This window comes from Danio rerio, chromosome 18, assembly GCF_049306965.1.
Source record: "Danio rerio strain Tuebingen ecotype United States chromosome 18, GRCz12tu, whole genome shotgun sequence".
Lineage (NCBI taxonomy): Eukaryota > Metazoa > Chordata > Actinopteri > Cypriniformes > Danionidae > Danio > Danio rerio.
In genome coordinates this window covers 18,405,153-18,432,500 of record NC_133193.1, presented here as the reverse complement: position 1 = coordinate 18,432,500, position 27,348 = coordinate 18,405,153, and the positions used below count along the sequence as shown (strand labels likewise).

Below are 27,348 nucleotides of genomic sequence, written 5' to 3'. Positions count from 1 at the left end.
AAGCGACTGAGCTGCGGCAGTGCTTTGTGGAGAACTTCATGAATAAGCATCTCTGTCAGCGTGACTAACTGAGCTGCTTATTCATGAAAGAGCTGGTCCGCAACAGGCCCTTCTCAAGCGTCTTGACCATCAGCCTTCTGCAAACCTGCGTGCATGTGTTCAAGCATCAATCGACCCGTAGCATTGACATTAAGATCAACTAGTGCGGTATTGCAGATGCCTGCATTTGTTCTTTGTGTTTGACCTGTGTGTGTGTGTGTGTGTGTGTGTGTGTGTGTGTGTGTGTGTGTGTGTGTGTGTGTGTGTGTGTGTGTGTGTGTGTGTGTGTGTGTGTGTGTGTGTGTGTGTGTTCTGGTTTCTGCAGTTAAGCATGTGTCTGACGTCTCTGATAAAGACGGACAGAGAAGCAGAGGTTCGAAGGGCTGCTGTCCACGTCATCGCTCTGGTTCTCAGAGGCCTCAGTGATAAAACCACTCAGGTGAGTAGTTTAAATATGTATGTGTGTATTTAAAAATGAAAAGACATTATTTGTGCAAAAAACAAATTTTAAAAGTATAAATTATCTAATTCAGGGGTGCCCAAACCCTCCAAACTGTCTTGCATAGTTTAGCTCCACACTTGTCTGGAAGTTTCTAGTATACCTGGAAAGAGCTTGATTAGCTGGTTCAGGTGTGTTTGATTGGGATTGGAACTAAAATATGTAAGACATTGGTCCTCCAGGATCGAGTTTGGGCACCCCTGATGTAATTTTTAATAAATATGTATTTTTAGGATAAATCAATGTACATTTTTTTAAATATTAAAAAAACAAATTGTTCAGTATTGAATATTATACTTTAATAAAGGTAAAATACATCATACAGAACAGTGACTTGCTCTATTATTGCTCCTAATATTAGAATAATTAGAATTAGAAATACAATGTTTTTGATGTTATTAAATTGTTTACTAATATATATTTATTATAACCAATGATTGGCAGCACGGTGGCGCAGTGGGTAGCACAATCGCCTCACAGCATAAGGGTCGCTGGTTCGAGCCCCAGCTGGGTCAGTTGGCATTTTTTTGTGGAGTTTGCATGTTCTCCCCGTGTTCACGTGGGTTTTCTGCTGGTGCTTTGGTTTCCCCCACAAGTCCAAAAACATGTGGTACAGGTATATTGGGTAAGCTAAATAGTAGTGAATGAGTGTGTATGGATGTTTCCCAGTGATGGGTTACAGCTGGAAGGGCATCCGCTGTGTAAAACATATGCTGGATAAGATCATTATAATAGCTTCATTCCACTGTGGCGACCCCAGATTAATAAAGGGACTAAGCTGAAAAGAAAATGAATGAATGAATGTATAAATAACTAATAATATTACCTACTCTAAACTATGCACATTTTTTGTTTATTTATTTTGAGCCTTTTTGCCCCTTATTAGATAGGACAGTAATCAGACAGGAAGCGAAGTGGGAGAAAGAGAGAGATAGGTTAGGGTCAGGAAAAGTCCTCGAGCCGGGATTCGAACTCAGGATGCCCTGAAGTGATTACGCACCATATGTCAGCACACTAACCACTAGGCTATTACTTATTATAAATAAGTCATTATAAATCACATAAATAACAGACTATACCAATTTAAATACTAATTCTGTACATACTAATAGTATAAATAATTAATTATCTATTGGTTATTGTCAATTTTTACTTTTCAAGGAAAACTGACATTTTAGCAGCCATCATTACAGCCTTCTGTGTCACATAATACACGAGTAATTATTTAAATATGCTGACTTGGTGCTTTAGAAACATTTCTACTTATTTTGAAGCTTAATATCTATAAAAATGGTGTCTTTTATGGATGGAAAGTTGAAACGGTGGTTTAGTGGTCAGCACTGTCGCCTCACAGTAAGAAGGTTGGTGTCGAATCCTAGCTAAGCCAGTTGGCGTTTCTGTGTGGAGTTTACTTGTTCTCCCCGTGTTCGTGCGGGTTTCCTTCGGGTGCTACGTTTTCCCCCACAGTCCAAAAACATGGGGTACAGGTATATTGAATAAACTAAATTGGCCGTAGTGTATGAATGTGTATGGGTGTTTCCAAGTACTGGGTTGCAGCTGGACTGGCATCGGCTGCGTAAAACATGTGCAGAAATAGTTTATTCTGCTGTGACAACCTCTGAAAAAGAGACTAATGTGAAGGAAAATGAATAAATGAATGAATGTTTAATGTCACTTAATCAATTTAATAGCTTTCCTTTGTACGTTTATTCATCGGCATTCAATAGATTATTCTTATTTACAGGATGTTTTTAATCCTGAATTTTCCGTTAATTGTGGAAAAGGAAAGTTTCAACATGAGACCAGATTCTTAAAGTGAAAACACATTGTTTTTAAAACAATTTTGGAAACAGAAGGACATTCTCTGAGGTTAATGAATACCTCTGTGTTTTGTGTGTGTGTGAGAGGTTATAGAGTAGGTTGTAAGGTCTTCCGATGTGGTGTCATCAGTGCTCATGTTTAGTGGGAGGAACTCATTCAGCATCTGCCCTGATGAGCAACAGCTGTAGTTTCTAGTCTCTTATTTAGTGGTCACCTGCAGCAGAACACAACCACTGCTCTGTATAATCATCACTCACATTCCCACGGCCACAATCACTTTACAAACAATGCCTTTCATTCCACACTATCTCCTACAGGTCACTGGGTGCATGATGAAAACAAGCAATGTATCTAAACCATATCAAAAACATAATTGTAGACTATTTGTGCATTTTTAAATCTTTGTTAATGTTAATGTTGTCCCTACTATACCAGCGAGCTCTTTGTTGGTTGCTGTCATTGAAAAGTACTTTTTTGTGCAAAAACATCAACATATGTCAAACTAATAATTATGGATGTGTATAGGTAATAGTTTTACTTCTAGGATTTGAAGTTTCATGAGAATCTTCTTCAAAACCTTTACATATCACAAGTTCTGAATTAGGGCTGTAACTACATTAACCAATCAGAGTGGTGATTCATCTTATGTAGATGTGAGAACATTGAATCTCTGATCCACTGGACTGTTAGCAGGCATTTTCAACAGATGTGCATCCTGTTGTGAGACCATATGAATCACATCACTAAATGATTTTTGTGTTTTATTGATTAAAATCTTCTCTTTTTTTTTTGTTTGTTTTTGTCAATAGAATGTTAGCCGATTGACATTCCATCCATGCGGGCAAGATTTCTGTTTTTTTGGTGTCATAATATTAACAATAAATTGATAATATATTGTAAATGTCATGAAATAAATCAATACTGTCAGACATTTCATGAAAGAGATACTTAATGCTGCCCATTGCCTTTGTAGAATGTATTACTCTTGTGCAAAATCTGGGGGTTGGGTGTATGTGAAATTAAACCTATATCACAAATTTATACAACAACAAACTAACACAAGCTAATGTAACTTACCAAAACAGACTCAGAGAGAGAAGTTCATTTCCAGTTCTTGCTGGAGTAACTATGAATCTTATAAAGACAGACTCCAGTATCTGCCATATTGCAAAAGAGTTGTAACCTGGTAAAACATTCAGATGATTAGAATTTTAGCATGACGTGTTCGATCTGCGATGTCAACAGATATGATATTAGTTCTTAAAAAGTAGCTCACAGTAAAGTCGAATCTCAGTAATTTTGCATTCTTGTGTCCCAGTAGAAACTCCGGTAATTGGGGATCCTTGTTCTACTCTCATCCCTGTGTGAAGTGCTGTAATGCATTGCTGTATTATTCCACAAATATTATAGCTCTATATTCTTTATTTATGTTAAGCTGCTTTGACAAAGTCTACATCGTAAAAGGCGCTATAGACATAAAGATGAATTGTAAGAAAAAGTATATATACTATATGCTGTATATATGAGAGAACATCAATGATTCACATATACTAATGTACCACAAACAGGACGTTAATATCACCAACCATTCCCATTTTATGGTTGTATTTTAAGGTGTATCAATATAAATGGCCCACCACTCGAAAACTGGAAACTTCTTGTATGAAAACCAGCAGTTTATTCTTGTATAAAATGATATATTTATGGGCAAGTTTACACATGTCAGTCTGCAGAATCTCCATCTGCTTAGTTCTTTTACAGATCTGGAATTTTGGTGGGTTTGTTCACATTAAACAAATCTTAGACTCTCTATAAACACACATGTTCTCATCCCATGACCTCAGAGTAGACTAAAGTGACCACTGCTTCTGCGACTGACCCTTTATACTTTTGACCTCCTGATTTACAGCACCATTGTCCACCCTAGTTTGTCCCCATACCCCTGATAAATTGCACATGCACTTTATAGGACAGTTTTTACCACACAGACTGAGGTGCTGATGTCCCTTGGCATTGGCCCGAGTGCAAAGTCAAATCTGTCACTGGCGTCTGTTGAGTTTCCCAGGATGCAGCTTGAGAAAACTCTTTCTGGTATGAGGAAAGGTTGTTACTCTGTCCAGCTGTTGCAGTGAGTAATAAGACGGCTCGTCCAGGTAAACCATAAGTCACAGCGACTGGTGTGAGGTTAAAACAGCTGACTGCACACAAAAGCACTTTCCAGCTGTAAGGGAAGGTCAACAGACCATCTGCCTCAAGAGACATATATCGCACTCATTATTTTCTTCTCCTCGTTTGTTCTTTTTCTCACATTGAGTTGTACAGTAACAGGACATCTGCTTGCTAAGTGTTTTCTTTGTCTCTTTCAGGTTCTTGCCGATGTTTTGCTGGAGCTGTATCGGGCTCTAAAGTGGGTTGTTAGATCAGACCCAGATGATGTGGTCAAACTTCATGCTCAAATCGCTCTCGAGGAACTGGATGACGTCATGAGGAGGTTCATCTTCCCTCAGCAGAAACTCGAGAAAAAGATTGTGGTACTTCCTTGAAAATGCTCCAGATTCATGTAACCAAAAACTTCCCTTTTAGTTTTCTATCGTCCATTAAATCAATTTTACTTGTGGTAAAATAGTTGTGTTCCTTTTGTTTCCTTTTAAAAGGTTTTCTCGTATATGAATGGTCTATAAATGAAGCAGGTAAAAGTTATACATAAACTTTGAATAACATATAATTATAAAATATCAATTCAGAGATGTAATAAACAGGACAATTAATAATGCAAATAAAATTTAAAAAATAAAATTTCCATTATAACCAACGCAGTGGGTAAAACAATTAAATATAGTTGCTAAAAAAGCATAATGTGTCTTATTTAAAAGTTTAATGTGCTTTAGCAGAAAAGCCTTTTTGTTAAATTGAAATAAAAGGCAGTACATTTACTCCGACTAACCTTATTAAATCATACTGTATGATCAAAAGTGTCCCATAAATTAGATTTGTAAAAGGGAAACTCCTACAAATGTATGTACAATAAGTTAATCTGAAAAAATAACCGTCCACTCCTTTATTTCCGTTTTTTGTATCGTGTATATATATATGTATATATTCACATATATATTTAGATATTTTTACATATATATTATATATTAATATATATCTATACATATATACTGTAAGTATATTTATATCTACCAGCTAGAGCTGGACGATTCTGACTAAAATGAGAATCGCAATTTTTTTGCCTAAAATAAAGATCATGATTTTCTCACGATTCTGTAGATGTAAAATAAAGGTTAATATGATGGGCTATTATTATTGTTTGTCTCAAACATGTGGTAAAACAGCAATAGGCTTTGTGTAGCTGTACTGTTGGTTAAAATGCTAAATTTTGCACAGACTTGGAATAGTGGACTTGAACAGACTTTAGATTTGTCCTGTTCATTAATGCTGATGATAATTCTGATGTTGGAACATTGTTTGAGACATATACTTACAATCTGTAATTTTCTGCTTAAAATCTGTCACTAACGTGATTTTTGTGAATACAGAAGACTGGGTGGGTATTTTTGCATTTCGGTGAGTTTTGGATACTTTTTGGGCTGGAATCAGTCAGCTACATCTGGCTATGTGCGTTTTCGGTTTCATTTTATACTGCTAAGAGTGGCTTACTTTCCATGCGGCTTCCAAACGATCACTCTGTGCCACAAACTGAATGTTATTTACAAACTGAATGTTATTTAATTAGCTGTTATTCACAGCCTATGCAGTAGACTTCATTCACTGGTGCACGCATGTCCTTTCTGTAGTAACAGCTGACGGTCAGCTCACGTCATGTGTGATTTTGCGGTCAAATACATTACATGAAGACAGAAATGACATTTTTGGGGTGAATTATATCTTATAAATACATCATTTGGAAGTGTCCAAGTTGCTGAACAACGTTTGTAAAACAATGTGAAGACTTGTGCGGCCACCATTGCTTCTCTCCTGAACTTGAAAATGTGATTGACAGAATCGTAGAAATGCTGGATTAAGATCGTCTAGGGGGTCGAATTGAGATTGCGATCGTTTTACGATTAATTGTGCAGCTCTACTACCACCTACTGCTGATCTTTTAAAAAAATCCCAAAAACTTCATTCTTTATTGATATTTTTTTTTAATAGAGTAATATTTGGTGATCGTTGCACCAATACCTCAGTTGTTATTTCCATTAAAAATCCTTTCTCTTATTATTTATTACACTTTTGTTATTGTTAGTTTTATTACTTACTCCCAGGGCCATTTTATATCGAAGTTGATATTTAGCCGCACCATGTTGGTGTTTTGTAACATCTCTTTTTTACGTGGTGGGTCGTTAGCCCAACACTTAACCGCCAACTTGGAGGACCAAGACATACAAACATACTCTACGGACAATTTAGCTCAACCAATTCACCTATAGCGCATGTCTTTGGACTTCTGGGGGAAACCGTAGCACAAGGAGGAAACCTGAAAACGGGTAGAATGTGCAAACTCCACACAGAAATGGCAACTGGCCCAGCCGGGGCTCGAACCATTGACCTTCTTGCTGTGAGGCGACAGCACTACCCACTGTGCTATTATGCCACCTCATTAACTTTATTATAATTATTAAAAAATCTTTTAATGTGATGCATTAAACTACCTTGTTGAATTGCATTATTTTCTGAACCCATCATAGTGTAATGCAGGCAAGCTGTGATTGATGTTTTAGCTTAAATTATATTCCCCAAAATTGACAAATTTTCACACTCACATTTCTTTCCTTAAACCAAAAAAAAAAGCTGTCTTGGCATTGATAATCTAGCATTGTGCCTTTTGTTATCTGCTACGCTGAGGTTAGAGGCCAGCAAAAGCTATACATCTGTGTAAAGAGCACTGCGGGAGCTGCTTTCCTCTCTATTCTCCACCGGTGATAAAATGGCTGTTTGCTTTTTATCGAATGTTTGTGGTACATATAAAGACGGCAAGGTCATGACATCATTGTAAGACACGACAGGGCAATTAGTCATTCTCCTAAAATTCCTCCCAGTGCACAATACTGGAACTTTCCATTTATGTTAACAGTCTTTATGGCTTCCTGACCTGGGTTTGTCCTGAAGCAGAACTGGCTAAATACCATAGAAATACAAATATTAGGATTTATGCTAGCTTATAAAACGTCAGTTTGTCTAGGTGCTTATTTTTTCAAAGCTGGTCTAATGTGCTAATATTGTGCTGTTGTTAACAGTTTCTTTTTCCTTTTGCAAGGACTGTTTTAAAGACAATGCACATAAGTATAAGCACATGTCTGAGCATCTGGGGTAGGTTGCAGTGCCTTAAGTTCCTGTCTACCATATACTGTAAGGTCATATAGTTAAAAATAGTTCATTTTGTATAACACAAGGCGTTTGTATAACAAAAATATTCTGACATCATTTACTGACCCTTATGCCAAACCCAGATTCCAAGACTTGATGAGTTTTCTTCACATGTGGAACACAAATTAATATATTTATTTTTGTTTAAGGGCACCCAAAGAAATTTAGTTAACAATGATTTCCTGAACAGTTTGCATTTTGTGAGAAAAATAACATTGTACAGGTTCAGAATCAAATGAGAATGAATGAACTTCATTTTTTAGAGGAAATGACTCTTGGAAAATGTAGAACAGGAATTGTTGTGGTTATTCATTTATTCACTCATTCATTCATTTTCCTCTGGCTTAGTTTCTGTTTCAGAGGTTGCTACAGTGGAATGAACCACCAACTATTCCAGGATATGTGGATGCCCTTCCAGCCGCAACCCAGTACTGGGAAACACCCATACACTACGGCCAATTTAGTTCATTCAATTGCGCTATACTGAATGTCTTTTTACTGTGGGAGAAACCAGAGCACCCAGAATAAACCCACACAAACACAAGGAGAACATGCAAACTCCACACAGAAACGCCAACTGGCCAGCACTCGAACCAGCAACCGAAACATGAAATGCTCACAATAGGGCCGGCAATCATTTTAAATGTAAATATAGACAAATTAAATGACTTGTTTATTACATTTACATGTCAACAATCCCAAATGCTGCAGTCCAAAGTTAAAGGTGGGAACTTCAGGGTTAAATTGTTCCACTTTCAACCTCAATTCTGTCTAGTAAATCACATGTCAGTCATATTGCCATCATGTCAGATGTGAATATTTCATAACATTTCATATTATTGTGCTCATTATGACTGTAGCTCTGCACAAGACGTTTGGCCAGAGAGCAAATGGTCGTACCCAACTGAGCCTGGTTTCTCTCAAGCTTTTTTTTCCCTTCAGTTTCGTCAATTGATGAAGTTTGTTCCTCGCCGGCTTGCATGGGTCGGGACATCAATGCATTTGCTTTTAAGTGTTTGGACTCTCAGCAGTGAAAAACAAACCACACTGAACTGAACTTAAACTTTAAAAACTGGACTGACGCATCTTTAATCTACTATATTCTTCTATGTGTAGTTGCTTTGACACAATCTACATTGTAAAAGCGTTATAGAAATAAAGATGAATTGAATTAAAACAGTAAGAATAGAAAATGTTTTGGTGAAAAACAAAAGGAACATTATATATATATATATATATATATATATATATATATATATATATATATATATATATATATATATATATATATATATATTGCATTATCGAGCTAACATTTTCTCAGAAATAGCCTTTATAATTAGGTTTCCCACTCATTTTGTGTTGTTAATAAACTTTAAGTTAATCTTTTTTTATTTGTTTCACATAAGGTAGCTCCAGGCTAACCTCACTGAAGCAGAACTATCCACCACCTGTGAAATTATAGTAAATGTTGCGTCTCGCCAAAGTCAGGGTTCACAGACGTCCAACTTCCAACAAAGTTTTAGGCGTTATTTCCAAGTTGGAAGTAGGAAAAATTTCAATTCCGAGTTGTTTGGATATGGAAGGCAAAAGTCTCATAGTCTGTCATAGTTGTTTTTATTGTCAAATTGTACTTTTTTGTAGTTTTTAATAAAATGATAATTGTGATTCAACAAAAGAATTTCACTATTGAAACGCTTTTTCAAAAGTTTTGCAATTTCAGGCACCAAAATTGCCTCATTTCTTTAATTCAATTCAATTCACCTTTATTTGTATAGCGCTTTTACAATGTAAATTGTGTCAAAGCAGCAGCAAGTAAAAAACTTCACCAATTGGCGAAACTGAAGAATTAAAGAACTTTGAGTGAAACCAGGCTCTGTAGGGCACGACCAGTTGTGCAGAGCTGCAGTCTAGACGCCGGAGGCTAGAAAATGCTGGACCTCAGCATAGACTCGTCTGTCCCTAGAGCATCACTGGAATCAGTATCAAACTCTCCACTCCTCCATGACCACCACAGCAGCTGCTCAGGATACGGCCTGGTCCAGGATTATGGAAATCTTGTGATCATCTGGTTGCCTTTCTTGAATCAAATCAGTGGCGCTGTATAGTCTGAGGGCCTCAGGATGAGTATTTCCAGGTGGAAATGGAGAATAAAGAGAATAGTTAGCGTAGCTGCTGTTCATAGTGTATATAAACGAGATGCAGAAATCTGTGTGGAGCACATCCATGTATCATACCGCTAAGTGATGCATTAAGTGTATGCTTTACTAAACAGATAGGTCTTTAATCTGGTTTTGAACTGCAAGAGTGTGTCTGAGCCTTGGGCATTATCAAGAAGGCTATTCCAGAGTTTAGGAGCCATAAATGAGAAGGCTCGACCTCCTTTACTCGACTTTGCTATTCTAGGTACTACCAGAAGCCCTGAGTTTTAAGATCTTAAAAAGCCGGTTGGATTGTAGCGAGACAGAAGGTTGGTTAGATAAACAGGAGCTAGATCATTTAAAGCTTTATAGATAAGAAGTAATGTTTTAAAATCAATACGAAACTTAACAGGCAGCCAGTGTAAGGAGGATAAAATTGGGGTGATATGATCATATTTTCTAGACCTGGTAAGAACTTTGGCCGAGGCATTTTAAAGCTTGTGTGAAGACCTTTCATTTTTGAATTGGCCCTTCAGCAAATCTTTTTATTCAGATTTAACTAATAAAAGAGTTTATTAGTTGTGTTTACCACAAAGAACAAAAACACAAATGTTTTACCTTTCCGAGGTACATAATGGTGTGCAGCAGCTGCATGGTTGTAAGTCATACACTTTGTCATAAAGTTTCTGCAATGAAACCCCACAGGATTATTACATTTTCAATAATTGCCTCTCTGGTTAGGTTCCAAGGACATTCCCACAGTAAGGGGTAAATCAGTGCTGGTACTGCGCAGTGCTAAAGCCAAACCAAAGAAGCTTCCTATAGTGGACACTCACACTTTCACCCTCCATCCCTACAATAACCTTCCCACAACTGCAACTCAGCCATGAAAGAGCCATTACAGTAATCACTCCTCCTGCCATGCAGCAGAGTCAGAATGATGCAGGACGTAAGCATGCTTTACCTGGCCTTCGGGGTTTCAAAAGGGTCAAAGCGTGCTTCAAAAACAGAGCAAGTTTTCATTGGCATGACACCACTGAGCTAGGAATTGATATTGATTATGTCCTGAGTGTGCTGCAGTCTGTCTTTCTCTCCTCTCACAGATCTCTTCATCAGCCGGTGTTGCCAGCAGGAGGGGTGCAGGGAGGGGTGATAGATAAATAAATAAGCCAATAAAGGGTGCATTGAGAGGGGGTGTGTGTAGCCAGGGGAAGAGGGTGCCTGCTCAAACAGTCCCGAGTCTTGTTGAAGGCTGGCTGCACTGCAGAGCACAGAGGAGAAGGGACCTTGAAGGATTTGGGCTGCACTGCAGAAAGATGCCACTGCAGTACAGCGCGGACACCACTGGCGGACCCCCGTCCTCCTCCACCCAGGTGAGAACTTAATTCAGTGCTCTTATCAGAGGCCTTCATGTCCTGGGACGACAAGGAGGGAGAGACGCAAAGAGAAGGCGAGGGAAGCAGAACAGGAGGAGGAGAGGAGGGTGATGGTGCTGTATTTTTGGATAAGGGATCTCCTGAATTAAGTGTGGCTGGAATAAAGATGTAGTGTGAGCAGGAGGCTGAACAAGGACGGTGCTGTACTCCACTGTGCTGGAGAGAAGAGGAGAGGAGAGGACGCACACACGCTCTCACACATACACACACACACACCGGAGGAAAGAGCCCACCGTCACAGCTGCGGGGCTGGGAAGGTAAGAGATGATTAAAGAGTTTCACTTTGTGTATTTGGTGTGTGTATTGTAGGAGCGGATGGAATATGAAAGCATGGTCTTCAAGAGATTGGGGCATATTTTCCTTGTATGGTTGTGTGTGTGTGTGTGTGTGTGTGTGTGTGTGTGTGTGATTTTCAAAATTGAGACTGAGTCAATGTGTGGAGTTTTAGGTTGGGTGGGTGTGTGTTTCTGCACAAATAAGCTACTGTATGAAAGTGTTTGTACAAGGCACCAAAAAAAAAAAAATCACAACTGCTGGAAGTAACTTTGCTCGTAATGTGAACTGCTTAGGATTGAATCATAGTGAATCTGTTGAAGATCTTATAAGTGTGTTTTTAGTAATTACTATTTTAGTTCAATAGTGGAATAAGGCACTAGTTTTCTTGGCACTCTTGTTAGTGCCCTGAGGCTGAGTTACTGAGGATGGAGTGAAACAGGAAGGCTTCAGAATGTGTGTTTGAAGGCGTGCTGCCCGATAAAGGGAAAAGAAGTCTGTTTAGCTTTCCATGTCATCATACACTGACAAACAAGGGGCTGCTTAGAGTTTCCAAGGATGCTTATGGGTTTGTGCAACTTTCCTGCGCCAACGAACATGAAAAGAAGTTGAAAAGTATGGTCAAATAAAGAAAACATTTTTGGACAATTTTTTTAAATGTCCAAATTGACTGTATTTATATTTTTAATTATATAAATTATACATTTTATTTTATTTATTTTTTAGAATATCAACCCAACAACTTCATTATTGTTGAATCAGTTAAACATAAAATAAATATATATATAAAAAAAAATTGAATATGTAAATGTTTCCCAGGGTTGGGTTGCAGCTGAAAGGGCATCCGCTGTGTAAAACATATGCTGGATAAGTTGGCAGTTCATTCTGCTGTGGTGATCCCAGATTAATAAAAGGACTAAGCCGAAAAGAAAATGAATCAATGAATAAATATATAAATTGGAATATGTGGTTATGGCTGTGTGTATTTGTAGGTGGTAATATTATATTTAATGTCATATTAATGTCATGTCAGTGAAAAAATAAACAGAAGTCATTTAAATTATTGTTGTTTTTTTACTCTGAGGAATATAACAGTTAGTTTATTTATAAAGTGTCCTAAAAAAAAAAAAAAACTTGTCACAAAAATGTTATTCAGTTCCACAATGGTTGATATAAATATTTAAAAATTTAATTTATAAATAGGAATATGCGATTATGGCTGTGTATATTTCAGAGAAATTCATAATTATGCTTATTTACAATGTTAAAGGCTCAAATTATTGTAGGTGCCCCCTAGTGTTTTGTTTGATTCTTTTGTCTTTTTTATTTTCATTTTCTATAATGAAGTAGTATTTGATATGATTATATTTACTGTAATATTTTATTGTCAGGGAAAAAAATATATTGTTATTAAATTATTTTTTTACTCTGAGGAATATAAAATTTAGTATATATATATATATATATATATATACAAGTGTTTTATTTATTTTTTAATTAGAAAAAATAATTAAAAATTTCCTTTTATTTGCACATTTTCTCGAATGATGTTGTGTTTGATATGATTTTATTTAATGCTTTATTTTGATGTCTCTAAAAATTAAACACAAGTCATTCAGTTTATTACATTATGAGGAATATACATTTTGTTTACACGAATGTGTCCTTTTTATTTATTTATTTTTGACTTTAATTGGAGCAAAAAATATTATTGTAATTCAGTGTAACAATGGTTTATATGCCAAGCAAAAAATTATTCAATATTAACAGTATATCCACAAACTTAACCACCATCCACTGTTTAAAAAAAAATATTTTCAAAATCTATTTTGAGGTGTAGTTGAAGTTAAAAAATACACTGGTAACGATTTTTGTAAACAGTATTTAACTGTAATACGAGCTGTATTTTACTGTAGGACAGTTTTGCGGTATGTTACTATACATTAAAGTTGAATTGTGAAAATGACTATATTTTACAGTAAAGATATACATACAATTCTGTAAATACATATATAGCAAAAAAAGTGGTGCTGTACATGTAATATTGACATATATACACTGTAAAACCCACCTGTCAACTTTATCAAATGAAATGAGTGTAGTTAAATCAAAATTGACTGAAGGTTAATTCTATTCACTTGAAAAGTTTTGTACTTAGTGATAAAGGTAATGAGTTAAATAACTCATTACTTCAACTTAAATGAAACAAGTTCACAGTACTCATATAGATTAGTTTTTTAACTCGCATGGTTTGATGCAATCTGTTTGAGTTGCCTTAACTTATTGGGTGTTACAATACTGAGTTGGTTTGAGTTCTCTTCATTTATCGGATTGTACTGTGCTCAAATTGCTTCGTTTACTCAAATGGATCAAGATCACAGTACTCATTAGGATAAGTTTTTGAACTTATGGTTTGTTGCAATTGGTTTCCTCAAATGGTTTGAGTTATCAACTTTTTAGGTTTTACAGTGCAGTATATTTTTGCTGTAATTGATTTTACAGCAAGTTACTGCCAGTAAGTAACTGTAGAATATACAGGAAATTGTCAACAGTGTAGTTTATATCTAGAAGTTTCCCATATCTATATATAATCATATTTCTAATGCATTTTAATAGTGCGTTTTAGTTCATTCATCCAAACCCATTATGCTCTGCCTTCCAGCCATTCATCTCGCTTCCTCATCTCACCTGCTGCCCTCCCTCTTCAGTCCTGGCCATTCCCAGCCCCCCTTCATTCCTTTGTCAGGGTCCTGTCTTATATCCAAAGTCCTCATTCTGTCTGGTGCACACCTGAGAACACAGACTATCTCTGAACAAGAGAAGGCATCGGCTGGTCACCCTCTGCCAACCTGCCATGCACCTGTGACTTCATACAGATACTTTTGGATGTGATTTTCTACCCTTTCATCTTTGACCACCTGCTTCAGTCAGGGCTGAGAATCCATGATCATCCCTACCATCACAGCATCCTGCATCTTCCCTGTTTAACACTGGAGGAGATTTGGTAACCAAGGATCTGATTGTCATGGATTGATCTCCACCTGGGCATCTCATCATGACTACAGTGAGTAACCATTGACCTGCAAGTCAGAAGCCTCTACGCTAGTAAATAAGGTTACATGCTGACTTACATTGTGACATTCGGTGGAATTTGAATCTGTTTATTGTCCTAATTATGTAATTTAACCTGTTTCTACCTGGTATTAATGTGTTTTTAGTAAGCCAATCAAAAACATTTACCCAAGCCACATTTCTGTTTTACTTGGTATTAGAATTATTACAAATGAGCTTCATGTAAATACTTGTGTTTTTGTCAAGATCTTTCCCTCTTGACAGGGAAGGAGGGGTTGGGGAGTACTAAATCTGATGCTTGAGTATTAAGTAAATCTATATACCTATTACGCACTGTAGCTAGAAGCCAAATGTTTACCTTGGGTGTTTTTGACACTCATTGAGGAGTATTGAGGAGTTTAACACGTATTCTGATAACTTATAATATCTGTAGTGCCTTCAGGAGTCCATTCAAATGATGAGTTATATCTCACATAACCATCTTTGTTTCCTTTCACGCTTAAAAAAAAGAGGATTCTTTCCTCGGCATATCTAACATCAATGTAGGCATCCACGGCTGCTGTAGCTAGCATGCATTCTGGTTTGTTTAATTAATGCAGATTTCCTTCAACTAGGTTGTGAGCATAGTTGCTACTTCGATACTAGTATACATGGTCATGGTCACAATTAATCGAAGGTAATTTTCATGCTCATTTTCTTAATAAAGCTGGCTATGAAATCAGTATTAAATTCTCAGCACATACTTTCAGATGGAGCAGCATTTAGTTAGTAGGGTCATAGTTTACTCACAAGCTTTGCAAAATGGCATCAATCATTGCAGATGACTGAATCACAAAAAAAATCCTACTACATCGAACCACTTCTCTCACCCGTCCATCATGTATCCATCTGCAAACGTTCCTGCAGGACAGTTGGGTTCCCCTGAACCCAGGCTTTTCATCAAGAAGATGGTGTCAATTGCATTCAGAGACCAGTTGATCAAATCCATAATTCTTTATTATTTAGAGAGCAGGGCAAGGAGAGCCTCAGAGATAGAATAAGATGAGACAAGAGGAGCCAGCCAGGAAAGATATGGGAGCGAGAGGGAAAAAATGAGACCGCCTTCGCCGAGAGCCAAAGAAGAAGTGTGCTTGAAATAACTCTTTCTGTGAAATGATTTTGTAGAGATTATTATTGACAATTAGTCAAGTAAATCTGTTAATTCCGCAACTCCAAGGAATTCCTGGGTTTCTTCTTCAAGACTTATTTGGACTTTCTGCCTGAGAGTTCCTTTTGGCCTTTGGGGATTTACTACTGAGCATAGATACATGTGCTTCTCTTACAAGATGTGCATGATCATTTCAATTCATCACCAAGACCTAGTGTGGTCATAAAAAATCAAGCAGTGCACTTACAGTATGCACGTTCAGTTATGATGGTAAAATGTAGGTCACGTACACTGTATGATTTTGTATTTAGGGCTGGGCGAGTTGGCCTAAATCCTAAATCTTGATAAATTGAACATTTTAACTCGATTACAGTCAATGAACGATTTTTTTGCCCTCATAATTCATTGACCAGTTATGTACAGTAAATATGTTTACATATTACGAGTGAGAGATTTCTAAATGAAGAGTGCATTACTTGACTTTAAAATAAATAAAGGAAATGTTGAACAACTAAAATTAATACCCACCGCTCACACTCGTCACCTCTATCAAACTGATCACAAAGCCTGTGCTTTGCATCGTCATGACGTGTAGTATTTTTTAGGAAAAGTGCACGGGTATGCGGCAGCGCGAGGGCTGTGCCACACCATACACGTGCGCTCAACATAGAAGTATAAATTAGTCTTAATGGAGCGGGGTCATGTGACTTCACGTGCTAGGGAAAGTAATTGAAAAAAAAGTCTGCCTGGACAAATTAGAACAATATTAGGTTATGAATTTCGGTTACTTTCCGATTATTGTACAGCCCTATTTGTATTAATAAAAATTCCCGGGATAAACACGGCCATATATGTTCTTTCAATATATGTTCTATGCTTGTTCTATATTCTATAATTATGTTTCTATATTTATTCAAACTTCTGTGATGTCTCAATAAGTGCATTTGCCACAAACACTGAATATGGATCTTGAGTTGACATAAAAATCCCACCAGGAGATCAAAGGCTGCTGTGTGACGGTGTCTTGTTGAGTTTGACAAGGGGCCCTTCTTCACACATCTCTCCTCTAACCTAACAAGCCTCCGGAGGAAGATCCCCTCTAATTAGGGTCAAAAATAATTCTCAGTTTCTGCCTGCTGTCTGTCACCCTCAGGGTCTGTAGTAGGGTGGTCTTTGTTCACGCCACAAGATGTATTGAAGATTGTGAGAAAGGTATTTAGGTTTAACTTTTAACGTTAAACCTAAATAGCCAGTATGAAAGGGATAGTTATGTAATTCTTGGAATTGCATGACGTCAAACAGTGAACCACTGGTCAAGCGCAACGCTAAATAACTTTGTGAACAGTCAGTTACTGTAGTAGAAAAATCAACATCCACAGCAGTGGAAGTCAGCGTTATTTCTGCCACTCTTCTCCATTGCGGTGGCTGTTATGATATAAGGGCACCGAGTGAAGCGAGCCTTTGTTCCATGAGAGTTGCAGGCAATTGAATGAATAAAAGGGGAGGATTGTTCCTTAGTCTGGGTCCCACTGATTACCTGCCAAACTCAGCCTAGCCTTTAATTAAAGTGATTAACCTGTAAGAATGAGGGGAAAAAGTGAGAAAGACAAAGAGAGTGAGTGAGAGTGATTCGTAAAAAGTTCTAATATTGTCACAATTTCGGTTGTGGCGAAGTTTCTTTTACTAAAATTAGGATATTTGCATAAGTGGATTCTTAAAACCGTGAAGCATCACTTAAAGATGAGAAGAGAGAAAAGAACAAATGGTCTATTAAAGTTAGAGACAAGATGCAGTAATGATTTTGCTTTCTACACCTAAGTCATGTTTTTTTCCTTCTTCAGATGCCCTCTCGCTTTGGCACTGCGGTGCGGATCTTCATCACCACCTTATTTGCAGCAGTGGTGCTTTTCGCAATCCTACTAGCCTATGTGACAGGTTACCAGTTCATCCACACAGAGCAGCACCATCTGTCTTTTGGCTTGTACGGTGCATTTCTATCCCTCCACCTTCTCCTGCAGAGTCTCTTCGCCTACCTGGAGCACAGACAAATGCGAGGCCCCTCCAGACCGCAGCACCTGCGCCGCACTGTGGCCCTCTGCATTGCAGCCTATCAGGAAGATCCAGACTACCTTCGCAAGTGTCTGCGGAGCATTCGCCGCATTTCTTTTCCCGGGCTGAAAGTGGTGTTGGTGGTGGATGGCAATCGGCAGGAGGATGCCTACATGATGGATATCTTCCAGGAGGTGATGGGGGGAGTGGAGCAGACAGGCTGTGTGGTGTGGAAAGGGAATTACCACAGTAACGGGGATGGAGGAGGAGGAGGAGGGAAAGGCTCGGTGCATGCCGAAGAGGCTGCACGAGTGGCCAGAGTGGTGCGGAGCTGCCGTTACTCCTGCATCATGCAGGAATGGGGTGGCAAGAGGGAAGTGATGTATACAGCCTTCAAAGCACTTGGAGATACAGTGGATTACATGCAGGTAAGTCTAAACCTCATTTAACAACCAAAAAAAAAAATCGGAAACATACCTCTATGCTTTTTGATCTTGTTACTCTTTTTTTTATGCCTACAATTAACCAACGGTTCATACTCTAGTCATCTCAATGTCCCTGTAATCTGAATCCTTGCAACACTAAGGTCAAAGGTCAGTCCTTTAAATTCACCTGTAGTTCCGAGCACACCTGTGTGCTGTCATCAACTATTCATTGTTTCGGCGTATAATGTGTATGTTCAGAAACAGAAATGACCTTGAAACATCTGTGAACCTCTCTTTACAACAGTCCTTGCATTGTTCACACAGTGATTGTTAACATGAGCCTTACCTTCTGGAAATTAGTCAATATTTGTATACGAGTTAGTGAGGAAGTCTTCCAAGTAAGTATCTCTTGCTTTGTTTGTTTGCAGGTATGTGATTCAGACACTGTACTTGATCCAGCATGCACTATTGAGATGTTGAAGATTCTAGAGGAGGATCCTGATGTGGGAGGAGTTGGAGGAGATGTTCAGGTAATAATTTTAAGGCAATTTGTAAATATGTAGAAACATTTCAACAAATTAATTTGAGAGGATTACATTTGATCTCATAGATATATACATTAGATATCGCCTGGCCTATTGTCTATTGGACGGAATCCAAAGCCAGAGATATACACATATATCTATGATCGGGAGTTTTCCTGGATGTTAGTATGTAATTTTTTTTTTCTAATTACGAAAATTATAATTTTACATCACTTTTCTACATTGATGGATCAGTCACCGAACGGGCATTCCTGACAAAAAGCTTGTGTTTGTGTGTACAGAAATGTACTATTCACCCTCCCTATTAAATTTGATCTAATCATGTCCTGAAACACAGCTCCTCTCCTGCTTTCACTTCTCATACTGACGGAGGGAGCGATTCGTTTGTGAATGAATCCCCGGAACGACTCTTTCACTAACGTTAGCCGACAATAATACGAGTTTCTGGCAGCGCAGCATCTCGTTGTCATATTTCTTTTGCATTGTTTGCTGATTTTATTCAACAAAACTAGCATAAGCCGAGTGTTTAATGCGAGTTGGAGCTGCTTTGCCTTATATGGTGAATGCAGTAAGTGACTGTTATCATCAATAACGTTACCTGATTAGCACAAAAGTTCAGAACATACAAAAACAGAAAAAAACGTAATATTACCTATGAAATGTTCTGCCTTTGTGCTTTGTTTTCTTTGTTTGCTCGTTACTACAACCGTAGACAGCGCTAAAGTCCCGCATCTTCACGTAATAACACTGTCTTGACTAGTGCGGTTGAATGACATTCTCCTGGGAGCACTGTACCAATGTGGCTGTGCTATTGACGCATGCTCAGGGTCCCTATGCGATATCTAGTGTATATATCTATGATTTGTTCTCTGTTCATTGTTTCCTTCAGATTCTGAACAAGTATGACTCCTGGATCTCCTTCCTGAGCAGTGTCCGCTATTGGATGGCCTTCAATGTGGAGCGGGCCTGCCAGTCTTATTTCGGATGTGTGCAGTGCATCAGTGGACCTCTAGGAATGTACCGTAACTCTCTCCTTCAGCAGTTCTTAGAGCCCTGGTACCACCAGACCTTCCTAGGAAGCAAGTGCAGTTTTGGTGATGATCGACATCTCACCAACCGCGTCCTTAGCTTTGGCTTCAAAACCAAGTTCACGGCACGCTCTCAATGCCAGACCGAGACCCCAACACAATACCTGCGTTGGCTCAATCAGCAGACCCGCTGGAGCAAGTCTTACTTTCGAGAGTGGCTCTACAATGCTCTTTGGTTCCACAAGCACAGCCTGTGGATGACCTATGAATCTGTGGTTACTGGGTTCTTCCCCTTCTTTCTGGTGGCTACAGTCATCCACCTGTTCTACAGAGGCCGGTTGTGGAACATCTTACTCTTCTTGTTGACGGTCCAGCTGGTGGGTATGGTGAAGGCCACCTACGCCTGCTTCCTGCGGGGCAGCCTTGTCATGATCTTCATGTCACTCTACTCACTGCTCTACATGTCAAGCCTGCTCCCTGCTAAGATCTTTGCCCTGCTGACTATTAACAAAGCAGGATGGGGCACATCAGGCAGGAAAAAGATGGTAGTAAACCTTATTGGAGCTGTGCCTGTTACTGTGTGGACAGCCATTCTGCTTGGTGGAGTGGTTTACACCATTTACTGCGAGGTTCAAGAACCTTTTACCGAGACTGAGAAGGCTCTTCTTATCGCAGGCACCATTGTCTATGCCTCTTACTGGCTTATACTCCTGGTGCTCTACCTGGCCATAGTGGCCAAACGTTGTAACAAAAGAGAAGAACAGTTCCACCTTTCCTATGCCGAAGCCTAGCATGGTTTATATGCTGCCTAAATGCTGTCGGGGCTTATCTGAAATGGCCCTATAATACATGGTGCTGCAATCCTGGTTATAATTATGGATCATGTGCAAGTTTAAGACTGTCAGTTGTTTTAGCTATGTTAGCTACAGCTACTCGTGAAGTTTCAAACAGTCCATATAAAATAATTAAAAGCTTTTGAAAAAGCCATGATTTACATGAGCTGAAATCAGGAATGGTGCTTCTTGTGTTTATAAAGCACACAGAGGAGGCACCGGCTGAGGTGGGCACAAAACTTGAGCCAAAGTTTAGCATAAAACTGATAGGTAATGTAGTTACAGTAAGTTGGCATGGTCATGTTATTTGTGTTTAGACTTTGAGAAATTTAAAGGTTAGAGAAAAGTGTGCACCTCACTAGAGGAAACCTGCATAGGACCCTAAGCTGGTCTTACTTGCCAAATCCAGTCAGTATTTTATTGTCTTCTTTCTGACAATCCAGCATACTTTATCTTTAGATATTCTGGTGCTGCTGATACTTTTGTGGCGGAGCATGAACATTCAATAAACAAACAGCATTTAACTTTTAATTTTAATTTAGTTCACAAATATTTGCTACACTGTATATATTTACAGTGCATAAAGTAACTCCAGTTCCAGGAATGGATAATGTCAGGCAAACAAAGAGGATTCTTTTCTAGCATTTAGTGTGCTTTATTCTACCATGTCCAGTGGAAAAAGTGTCACATGGTCTCCTAATATTACTCCCATTCTCCTTTTTACCCATGAAAGTCTTAGCACAACCATCATTTAAAACAAATACATTGTTGTTATTATTTTCACTATTTAGTGAAAGTGTTGCAATTAACAAGGACATTAATATTTAACCCACCCCCCAATCTCAAGACAATAGAATTAAGGTACATTCTGTTCAAGTTCTAAGTAGGGATGCTCATTTCGGTTAATTTTGCTAACTGACAACCGTTGATCGTTAATCGGATATTAACAGTTAACTGGTCACATTACTATTAAATTATTATTTAAATTTTTTAAACAAATTAACGTGTCTATTTTGTGTCTGACACATTAAATATTGCATTTTAAAATACTGATTTATTTTAGCATAGCATATAGTAACAGAATATAACAACAGAGCATCTTTACGCACCTGCTGTGTTTCCTAAAGCATAGAAAAACAAAATAAAATTAATAAAATAAATAGGCCTGCCCCAAATTATTTTCACTAAATAATTCATTTAGATTACAAAATGAAAACACTGAGTGAATCCTTTATAAAAACTGGCATAGGCTGTCTTTTTTCCAATCATGTGTTTTTGTCTTCCGTCAAATAAAAATAACAGACTTCCTCAAATCGCTCGCTCCACGGAAAATATGCATTGATTTAATGCCCCGATGTTATTATTATTATATCACAAAACTTTTTTACCTTTTTAATAGAAATCATTATTTTAAAGATTACGTCTTGCTACATTGTTTCCTCACTTACTTGCGGTTCAAGTGCGCCCGCTGCGTAATGTAAAGACAATACTGACAACATGCGCATATGTTGAGTTTTTGTAAACAGTTTTGTTGTTAGAATATGATATTGCATTAACTTGCATACATGCTTTATAAACTGTAAAACGAAAGCTAAAGCCTATTTGTTGTGTTAATGACACAGATCCAGGAGGCGATCAGCATCAGCGCTGGTTTGGCATCAACTCATCTGTATCAAACAGCAACATTCTTCCATTTTGCTTCTTTGCCAAATATGTGTGTAGGCACGTGTGGTCATACGTTATCACTCCGTCCCGCGAGTTAACCAATAAGTCTGATCACAGCAAACATGATTTTCCATTCCAAAAACGTAATGTGCACCTCACTCCTTTTATGTTGACAAGGAAAAAAAGGTATATTTAAAAATATTGTGATATTTAAGATTCTTAAATTCATAAAGCTCTGGATAACTTGAAACAGCGAGCACTATTCTCTCCTACATCTTTAAAAGTTCTCTGTAGTTGTCAGAAACTGCTGCTGTGGGATGAGCAGCGTGCAAAACACTTGGGGCGGTTAGTAAACCATTCAAAAGACGCCCCTCTTAACGCAAAAAGCGCATTCAATCAATAAAATAATATTTTTTTAATCGTTTAGCTGATAACATTAATCGGTCACCTATTCGGTTAACGGTTAATCGATTATTTTGAGCATCCCTAGTTCTAAGCCCAAGCAGCGATGGATGAAAATATATACTGTTGAGTTGAAGTCACGCATAATTTTTTAATGTAAACTTTGAATAATATTTTAAACTGTATATTTATATGGAGGTTTATAATTTAAGTGTTGAGCTTAATCACCTGATTCAATGTTTAACCTCAGAAGCATGTTGTTTTGATGATATAATAATATTACTGCTTTTTCCCACTTAAAAATGTATATTAACTACATACGGGCCTAATATCTAGTTTTTGCATTTTAACTTAATATTACAGAATACAACCACCTTTGCAAATCCTAACAATATTATTAATATAATTCCCATTAGTTTGTTTGAAATGTTCAGTTAGCTAGAGAAATTAATTTAAATTAAAAACCAACTGAATTAGCTTTATGGTATGCAAAGCTAGTATTTCTGTTGTTTTTCCGTCCTCAGCCTACCCAATGCAACAATTAGTGCATTTACAATTTAACTTTTTTTTTTTTTTTTAACAATTTACAAACCAGTTCAAAATGAATGCTAACGTTTTCTTCTCCCTTCCCCCCAAAACAAATTAAACCCTTGGCACAGATCTAAACACTGAGGCTAGTGTGCAAATATGTGCATGGACAAGTTTAAAGAGGAGCTTAAGTTTATGAAATGTTTGCCTACTTCTTCTTGTGCATTACATGTGTGAATACTGCGTCTCAACTATGGACTGCGGCATCCTAAAAGGTGCAACATTACGACGACTCGGATGCAATGCAATTATGAAGCCTGAACTATATCATTTGTTTACAATCAAAATGCAGTCTTGATCACGTTTATAGATTTTATACAATTCAGTTTATAACCTTTAAGACTGATATGCTCCTCAGGAACAGAAATCCCTCAGAGCGAGGGGCTTAAAAATGAAAACATGGACATTTAATGGGTTAGCAATACACTGTAGAGCAAGAGGCAGAATCAGAGCCACATTTACGGTGGGAAACAAATAGCTCTGCTGCCTGCCAGACACAGAACCAGTAAGTTAATTTGAAGATGGTGAATTATATTTAATTAATAAATACTAGATTTACACCAGTCATTTCAAGTATAGTGTAAAGTAATATATTTTTTATAATGTAAATCTCAAAGATATTTTAAACGTGCACAAATCTAGACACATATCAGTGTATCTACATTTTTTTTCTAGGAAACTTTATTTTTTGGAAAACATGTTAAGTTATTTTCATAACGCTGTACAGATTAGAGAATAATAAATTGTTCATAGTTCATCATAGGAGAGGTTAAGAGTATTTAACCATGATTACAGTTTGCCACTGGCAGCTTATGTTTACTCACAGAATCAAATATTCAAGTCATGAGTTGAAACCATTTTGTTTGGGTTTCATACCGAACCTACAATACCTGGAAATGGCCAATCAAGGTCTTTTAATCTCATTTGAACTTTACATATTATGTGCATTCTGGTGTGTACAAGAAACTAGATTCTTTAAGTTTGGACATTTTCCTTGTAACTGATGTTTTGATACAATAAACTTGAATTCAAAAGTGAGCACTTCTTCTTTTTTGTTGTTGAAATTCACTTGAGGCTTATTATTACAACACTCTTAATCACATACTTCTTTATTATTGTCAGAAACACATTTCTGACAACAATGCATGTGTGCAGTAAATGCACTAACTCCATGATCATTTAGTCTCTGATATCGGGATACTAGCTATACCTTCTTTGGCACATTGGTGATGATGGGTTTGGGTCTGGTTTTAAATATCAGCTTCTTTTTGATGAGGGCCGAGACGGTGTAAGATGTTGGTTTCTCTTGGTTGGTTTCCATGTTTTCCTCCGCATCCTGAGGGAGTCCGGAGTGCTTCATCAGAACAGCAAACGGCTTCTCCAATTTGACCTGTTTGCCATAAAGGATGTGATGTCCGACTATAAGGATTGGTACGCCCTTGGAGAGAGAACAGATCAAGAATATAACACACATCAATTAAAATAGTCATTAAAAGTATAACATTTAAGGGATAATTCGTCCAAAATTGGAAATGTACTCACTTCAAGTAGTTCAAAACATCTTTTGAGTTTCTTTTTCATTTTTTTTTTAAATTGAAACAAGATATTTTGATGAACATTAGAAGTCAGTGGCACCCAGTTTCCAATATTCTTCAATGTCTCTTGTATTGTGTGTTGAACAGCAAAAAATAAACTCAAAAGAGATTTGAAACAACCTGAGGAAGAGATGACATTTTTTTGCAAACTATTCCTTTAGTCAAACTTTCTTTAAATAGTGAAAGGGAACCTATGATAAAAATCATCTTTTGTAAGCTGTTTGGACAGAACTGTGTGTTGGTGTAGTGTGTCCACAGTCACACTGGGGTGGTATAAAGACAACAAGTCTCTTTTTTTAATTTCCTGACATTAAAATAGAATCCAAATCCCTCCCATTTTAAGGTCCACCACAATGTGATGTAGGAGTGTGGTTTTCCGGCCCAACTGGGATTAAAAGATCTGTTCAGCTCACTGTGATCATCAATCATCATTAAATGTGATGAAGAATGAGTTTTACAAGTTTAACACGTTTTTAAAACAATGCATGTTTGTAATGAATTACAACAATTTTACCGTCTTTAATTTATCACCACAGCTGTGTCAATTATAAATAAAGACACTTCAATCCCTGTTTGTGGACTTTAAGTCAGGTTTATTTTAAACATTAACATGATGGATATCCATACAGCAGTGGATATTAACTTGTGTCCTGTTACATTTGCTTTGCAAAGTTAAATGTGTGTGTGTGTGTGTGTGTGTGTGTGTGTGTGTGTGTGTGTGTGTGTGTGTGTGTGTGTGTGTGTGTGTGTGTGTGTGCGCGAACTTTGTAACGACATTGTGTGCGACTCATTGCTGCAGAAAGGCTTGAATTAACTCCACAACAAACACATCAAATCATTTGGAAAGTTTCTTACAAACGTTATGTGAGATCTGCTTTCCTTATATCTGTCATTGTGCTGTTTAATAATATGCATAAAATAATATGCGCAAAACTTAGTAAGATAAACCTTTTATTCGATAAGAAAAGATGCGCATAAACTATGATAGAAACACTTTTACAGAACAAATTCCAGTATGCACTTTAAAAAAATCATTTGATGATAAAAATGTGTGTGTATGGATAAACCAGCAGGCTTAGCACATTGTAAAACTGAAATGTTGTTTTGGTCATTCTAAAACACATTAACCGTTTCATTAATAGTTTTTTTATATTATTAAATACCTCCAGAATCAAAAGTGTCTGTGCTCCACGTCTCACGCCTTTAAACGACACCACGCATTCACTGCGTGTCAGGATTGCCTTCTGAGATGCAAGTAATTAATTAGAAATAAATAAGAAAAAGATTCATGCAGCTTCTCCTACCCAAGTAAATTCTGTTTTTACTGTTGATATTTGGCGCCAGTTAATCAGGAAGTGACGAGTTTGTTCGCTTTTACTCGTTGGATGGAAACGCTGCTTTATTCGATAATCCAGTTTTGTGCATAAAGTTCATTCAAGTTTTGGATGGAAACAGCTACTGACAGACACGTGGGAACGCTGGGCGGGGATAACCATCATTAAAGGCACAGGCAACAAAAACAGCTAAAATGTTTTCAGAGCAGAAAATTCTGAACAGAAAATCTTTTGAAAGGTATAATAAATAATCTGATGGGTGTTTTGAGCTGCAACTTTACAGACATTCTGGAGACACAAAAGACTCATCTTAAATCTTGAAAAAGGGTTAAAATAGGTGTCCTTTAATGGTGGAATTTGGAAAACCTTTTTATTATTCATTTATCGTATTTAGCTCTGGAACATGTCCAGTTATTACAGAAGGACTAACCTCTTTAGTGTAGTGCAGGTCCCCCATCAGATTTCCTGCTAGTCCAGTGTTTTGTCTGGACACCATTTCTCCCTGCAGCTCCACCAACAGCCACTCAGCAGGGCTTTCACCGGCATTACTGAGAAATATATCGAAACTCTGTTAAACAAGCACTTTTAAGACAATATTGTTAGATTAGGTAAGTTAAGACAAGGCAAGTCTTCACACCAACCTCGAGATGACTATTTGAACCATTCTGTGTCAGGATATGTTCCTCAAATCACACACTTCTTTCTATTTTGTAGAACTTCTCATCTGAAATGCTGATAAAAGAAGTCAGATATAACCTTCACGACTGACCGTGTCTACATAACTTCACTGATAATTACAAAAGGAAGTAAACACACTCGCATGTCCTGTCCGTGTATTCTGCAAGATCTTTTGGCACGCAAGATTCCCGCCAGTTGGACGTGTTTTTCAAAATAAAAGTTCCTTTGGAACATGTACCACTAGAGGGCAATCAAGGATCGTTTGAAAAGCAGAATTCTGTCACCCTTCACTTGTTTCAAACCTGTTTAAGTTTCCTTCTCTTTCTTTCTTTCTTTCTTTCTTTCTTTCTTTCTTTCTTTCTTTCTTTCTTTCTTTCTTTCTTTACTTTGTAAAAAGCGGGAATC

General features: G+C 37.5%; 3 protein-coding genes across 14 annotated transcripts in view; 2 read left to right on the top strand and 1 right to left on the bottom strand.

The window, feature by feature from the left end:
- Window positions 1–4,982, top strand: part of tango6 (transport and golgi organization 6 homolog (Drosophila)) — a 31,851-nt gene extending 26,869 nt beyond the window's left edge. For all 9 annotated transcript variants that reach the window (XR_012394011.1, XR_012394012.1, XR_012394010.1 and 6 more), the window contains exons 17-18: window positions 365–478; window positions 4,726–4,982. Coding sequence is in view for 6 of the 9 variants with exons in the window: in XM_073929957.1 (XP_073786058.1) it covers window positions 365–478; window positions 4,726–4,902 (291 nt within the window). In the remaining 3 variants the exon portion in view is untranslated. The remainder of the gene's footprint in view (window positions 1–364; window positions 479–4,725) is intronic.
- Window positions 4,983–11,100: 6,118 nt separating this feature from the next.
- Window positions 11,101–24,374, top strand: has3 (hyaluronan synthase 3). Of its 3 annotated transcripts, XM_009293521.4 has the most exons (5): window positions 11,101–11,566; window positions 14,245–14,646; window positions 17,643–18,278; window positions 18,704–18,805; window positions 19,710–24,374. In XM_009293521.4, exons 2-5 carry the CDS (start codon window positions 14,638–14,640, stop codon window positions 20,637–20,639), a joined length of 1,677 nt encoding a protein of 558 aa, XP_009291796.1. In that variant the 5' UTR covers window positions 11,101–11,566; window positions 14,245–14,637; the 3' UTR covers window positions 20,640–24,374. The 3 variants fall into 3 exon arrangements, with proteins under 3 accessions (XP_009291796.1, XP_068070811.1, NP_775327.2); XM_068214710.1 differs by lacking the exon at window positions 14,245–14,646; NM_173220.2 differs by lacking the exons at window positions 11,101–11,566; window positions 14,245–14,646 and having other exon boundaries at window positions 17,590–18,278; window positions 19,710–20,681.
- chtf8 (CTF8, chromosome transmission fidelity factor 8 homolog (S. cerevisiae)) lies at window positions 23,810–27,153 on the bottom strand. Of its 2 annotated transcripts, XM_021467656.3 has the most exons (4): window positions 27,082–27,133; window positions 26,907–26,997; window positions 26,696–26,813; window positions 23,996–24,774 (listed from the first exon to the last, which is right to left on the bottom strand). In XM_021467656.3, exons 2-4 carry the CDS (start codon window positions 26,927–26,929, stop codon window positions 24,541–24,543), a joined length of 375 nt encoding a protein of 124 aa, XP_021323331.1. In that variant the 5' UTR covers window positions 26,930–26,997; window positions 27,082–27,133; the 3' UTR covers window positions 23,996–24,540. The 2 variants fall into 2 exon arrangements, with proteins under 2 accessions (NP_001037801.3, XP_021323331.1); NM_001044336.3 differs by having other exon boundaries at window positions 23,810–24,774; window positions 26,907–27,153.
- Window positions 27,154–27,348: the final 195 nt, after the last annotated feature.